Source organism: Hordeum vulgare, chromosome 1H, assembly GCF_904849725.1.
Source record: "Hordeum vulgare subsp. vulgare chromosome 1H, MorexV3_pseudomolecules_assembly, whole genome shotgun sequence".
Classification (NCBI taxonomy): Eukaryota; Viridiplantae; Streptophyta; class Magnoliopsida; order Poales; family Poaceae; genus Hordeum; species Hordeum vulgare.
This window is the reverse complement of record NC_058518.1, coordinates 500020193-500025105: the sequence shown is the minus strand read 5'-3', so window position 1 is coordinate 500025105 and position 4913 is coordinate 500020193. Positions and strand designations below refer to the sequence as shown.

The 4913-nt window shown below is 42.2% G+C and overlaps 1 protein-coding gene across 1 annotated transcript; it reads left to right on the top strand.

The window, feature by feature from the left end:
* Positions 1-902: 902 nt before the first annotated feature.
* LOC123419534 (E3 SUMO-protein ligase MMS21) lies at positions 903-3610 on the top strand. The gene is made up of 7 exons (XM_045107179.1): positions 903-1047; positions 1157-1228; positions 1312-1422; positions 1515-1625; positions 1839-1978; positions 2953-3035; positions 3117-3610. The coding sequence occupies exons 1-7, from the start codon at positions 976-978 to the stop codon at positions 3284-3286; spliced, it is 759 nt and encodes a 252-aa protein (XP_044963114.1). The 5' UTR covers positions 903-975; the 3' UTR covers positions 3287-3610.
* The last annotated feature ends 1303 nt before the right edge of the window (positions 3611-4913 follow it).

Below are 4913 nucleotides of genomic sequence, written 5' to 3'. Positions count from 1 at the left end.
ACTTACATACATTTTTTAAAAGGTAAATATATTTCAGAAAATAATCAACATTTTCAAATCATGAACGTTTTAAGAATTGGTGAACAAAATTTGAATTTTTTTACAATTTGTGAACAAAAATTATAAAAGAGAAACATTTTTCGTAAAACAGGAACATATTTTATAAAAATTTGAAAGCAAGAACATTTTTTGTAAACTCTGTTCAATTTATGAAAAAACATTTTTTTAATTACCTGCAGTTTTTCTACTATGAGAGCAATTTTTGAAAGACGAACATTTTTGAAAAATAAACACATTTTGAAAAAAAAGGAAAACCTGTTACGAATTAAAGCAATGAAAAACGGAAAAGCAAAATTAAGCGGCACATACCAGGGGGTAGCGACTGTTTATTAAAAACAGAGGACTCTGCTAAGTGGTAACACGATGTATAGAGTCTGACACCTGCCCGGTGCTGGAAAGTCGGAAGGAGAAATGTGATAAGCTTTGAATGGAAGCCCCGGTAAATGGCATTTTGTAAAAAAGGAACATTTTTCTAAAATCACGAACATTTGTTGAAAATGTTGAACATTTTTGTAAAATCCCGAACATTTTTTGAAGTTATGAATGTTTTTGGTACACGACATTTATTTGAAATTTAGAACACTTTTATAAAAGCAACAATATTTTCTGAATTTCAAAAATAATTTTCAAACATGAACTTAGTTTTTTTGAAAATAAACATAGAAAAAATAAAAAAAATTGAAACAGAAACAGAAAAACGAAAAGAAAAAGCAGAAAAACGAAACAGTTAAAAGGACAAAATAAAGCAAAAAACGAAACAGCCTGCAGAGGGAGATGGGGCTGTCCAGTTGATCTCGCACTGTGCGTTTGCCCGACTATTTGACGCAAAGAGCGTCAAATAGGTTTTCCAGCAGTCCAGCTTCCCTCCATTCCCCCGCGGAGAAAAAAAAGGGGAACCGCGGGAGTTCGCCGGAGATGTCGTCGGCGGCGACGAAGCTCGCCACCGCGGCCGACGCCACCTCGGCGGAGGCCCAAACCCTCGTCTTGGTAACAACTCCTCTCCCCGCCCACCTCTCCAGTCTCCCCCACCAATCAATCCTCCCTCCGATTTCATCCCGCAAAACCCTAACCCCTGCCAAAATTCCCAAACCCGCAGGACATGCGCAAGGCGCTCAGCTCCATGAAGGCCCTCGCCGTGGAGTACGAGAGGGCCGGCAAGTCCGACAAGGCACGCCGCCGCTCCCCATTAGCCCCCGAATCCCGCCTCCCCTCGAAACCCCTGACCCCCCCGAACCGCGTGGATTTCTGCAGGTGAAGCAGCTCGAGGACGCGGTGCAGGAGCTCGTGGCCTCGTACGAGGAGTGCGCGTACCTCGCCGAGGCGGTCAAGCAGGTGCCCGGCGCGTACCAGCCGTCTGACCAGGTGCGGGCCGTGGCGCTTCTGTGTGGTGGGGGCGTTCGGATTGGGGGCAAATTTGGGCTAACTGTCTGCACTCTGTTTGTTGGTTTGGGAAGGCGACGGATTTCAGAAAGCTCATCGAGGGGGAGGTTGCCAAGGTCAAGGGGACCTCGCGGTCGTCGGGACACAAGGATCAGCTCATACGGCAGTTCAAAGAGGCTGTTTGGGTATGCGATTCAGAGACTCTTATTTCTGATTGTCGTGAAGATTATCTGCAATTGTGTGCTGTAGGTGCATTTGCCAGGTGCTGATGTATTGCCCAGAGCTGCGCGCAAAAGTTGTTTAACTTTTGTTGGGATACTAATGGCAAGGAATGTGTCTGTTTGTGCATGATTTCGAAGTGCCTGACCTTTTGTGTGCTTGTGTTCTGTCTCTGCCAGGAGGTTCACCATGCAGGTCAACCGATGCCTGGTGATGAACAAGAGGAACTTGTTATGACTAGCACCCAGAACTGCATCCTAAATATGCATTGCCCATTGACTTTGAAGCCTATAGTTGAGTTGGAAAATCCAGTTCGCTGGTAAGCAGTCAGTGCCTGGTTTTATTTTCATACTCTACTATGAAATTTGTGTTGTCTGTGAACATGCTTGAGCACCACTCGTTACTGTAAATGTTTGTTGAAAGAACACCCACCAAATAAAAACTGATTGAAGTTTTGTTTTCAAACTGAAAAAGGAGCAAAGTTTGTAGGCACAATTCAATACCTCATAGTGCACTTCTACTTATGTTTGTATTTGCCTCTAAATACCGTTTCAGTATCTTTGAAACCACCAGATTTGGTTGTCCTTGTTTTTTATGTGCATACTATAGTAAATTATTAGAATTTGTAGCCTCACTGTGTAGGATCTGCATCCTATATGAAAAGCTTGCTCTTAATCCTGTGTGTCAGTAGAACTAGTTGGCAACTGTAAATCGAACAACTGGAATTGGTATCCTATCAAACCACTAACTATTAATTTTGATTTATTTGCTCAAGCAAGGGGCTTCACCACTGGACGAAGTATGCAAAAAATGCTATAAAATGCACGCAGCCAAATATCTGCGGATGTTGAATTCCAAATAGATCTGTAGGCCCACTGTGTAGGATCCGCATGGTATATGAAAAGCTTGGTCTTAATCCTGTGTGTCAGTAGAACTAGTTTGCAACTGTGAATCGAACCACTGGAGTTGGTGTCGGTCAAAACAACTAACTATTAATTTTTATTTATTTGCTCAAGTAAGGGGTTTCACCACTTGATGAAATAACAAAAATGCTAGAGAGTGCAGACAGCTAAAATATCTGTGTGCTAAATTGCAAATAGATTTGTTTCCCCATTGTCTAGGATCGGGGTGCTATAAGAAAAGCTTTTTTCCTTCTGTTAACAGATCCTTTGTTTTCACCCTCAAAAAAAGAACCTTTGTTTTCAGAAACGCTAGAAATCACAGCAGCTAAATTATGCGCAAAAGTTCAATTTCAGAAATACTGACATGATGATGTTAACTTTCCCTCTGCAGCACCGATTGCAGGCACATCTATGACAGGGATCCAATCCTGAGGTACATCCGGGCGAACCAAGCTCCGAATTGCCCCGTTGCAGGTATACACAGTAGTTCCCCGCACCCCCTTGTTCCTTTGTTTCATGAGGCCGTCCTCAGCTTCAGTTCATCTGCTCAACCAGGCTGCCCGGCGGTACTACAAGCGGCGAAGATCAGCTGCGACACCTTCCTTCGCATGGAGATTGAGGAGCAGCGAGCGTCGGGCCCGGACGCTCCAAACGCCTCCGAGATAGAGGATATCTCGGACCATGATGAGGACGAGGACCCGATGGACGACGACGATGACGAGTGATAGGTGTTCGGGGGAAATGGATCGTGTCGGATGCTCAGTATTCTTTAGGTAGGGATGATGATAGGTGTTGGTACTCTGTTATCAGGTCGCACTCGTGATCTCCATGTCGTCGTGTGTGGAATCCGGGGATGTGGCTCCATGACTTTGCTTTTGGTCTTTTCTTCATTCCGGTCTTTCATTCTAGGGCTTGTTATCCCCTTTCGGCCTTCTAAAGGGCCGTGCTCCACGGCCTGTAAATTTTGAGCCTTGGAGTCTTGGACGAAGAAGATGAGCACTGACCATCATATATTTCCATTAAAAAAAACCATTGACAATCATACTTTATTTTTTGAGTTGGATTGATCAGCATACTTAGGGCAGCGCCTGTTTGGGACTGCCATGCTCTTTTAAATTCAGCTTTGCTTCAAAAAGACAAGCCAAACTTGATGGTTTCATGATATGCCGCTCCGTAGAAAAACTAGAAAGTTTTTATGAACCTCTTCAGAGGGTGTTTCAAAAAACTCTAGAAGCTGGAGTTGAGGAAAAATTACTCACCACTACCACCCTTAATTTCTCCCTCCTCAACCAATCAAATAGATAATTTTCACCATTTTTTTATTTTTGAAGTTGGAGCTAGATGGAAGTCAAATATTCTCTTGATAGTGCTATGGCTTGTGTATGAAACTATTCTAAAATGAATTTGATGAAGTGAAACTGATTTTGATGAAATGGAGCACTCCCAAATGTGAAATCGCTAACCAACTTCTAGAAAAAGCTTCCTATCAAGTGGCTGAACTTGCATTTTATATTAGCTTCAGTGGCGACGCGGGGGATATTCCTCGGACTTCTGTGGAATACCTGAGATTTTGGCTATTTTTTTAATAGGCATCCTAACTGATCCTAATAAAGCCACTAAGCATGTAAGCCAGACAGCCATAAAAAGGTCTTGATAACCCATAAGTATAGGGGATTGCGACAATCTTCACGGATATTATTTCATGCTAATTTATTGATCCGACACAAGGGGAGCCAAAAAATATTTATTGGTCGTATGAGTTAAGTTGTCATTTCAATCTCACGTGGGATACCTCTATGTAGCAAGGATTTAGTAGCACAATAAATGATAGTAGTAACAATAATACCGATAGCAGTAATTTTGTAACAGTAGTAACACTAGCAATTTAGTAGCGGGTGTGACAACAGTAGCAATAGTAGTAACTTAGCAAGATTCGTTATATGTAAAGCGTAGGCACGTGGATCGGTGAGGGATAATGATTTAGATGACATTGATCATGTAACAGCTACACACTAGGGCGACACAAAACTAGCTTCAATTCATCAATATAATGTATGCATGTATTCCGTATATAATCATACATGCTTGCGATAAGAACTTGCATGACATATTTTGTCCTACACTCTCGTGCCAGCGGGGTCCTATTGGAAACTAAGGGATATCAAGGCATCCTTTTAATAGAGAACCGGAACAAAGTATTAACAGATGGTGAATACATAAACTCCTAAAATTATGGCAATCACCGGAAAGAATCCCAATCATTGTCACCTTGGCGTATGCGGATCAAGACACGTAATAGGTAACTACAACTTGGAAGATAGGATAGAAATCACTCTCATATTTATGAAAACA

What these genes read in the sequence shown, in the direction of transcription:
- LOC123419534 (XM_045107179.1), top strand. Translation starts at nt 976, where the DNA reads ATGTCGTCGGCGGCGACGAAGCTCGCCACCGCGGCCGACGCCACCTCG. An exon ending in AGTTCAAAGAGGCTGTTTGG is followed by an intron (nt 1,626 to 1,838) that starts GTATGCGATTCA and finishes TGTCTCTGCCAG; the next exon opens with GAGGTTCACCATGCAGGTCA. An exon ending in TTGGAAAATCCAGTTCGCTG is followed by an intron (nt 1,979 to 2,952) that starts GTAAGCAGTCAG and finishes TTCCCTCTGCAG; the next exon opens with CACCGATTGCAGGCACATCT.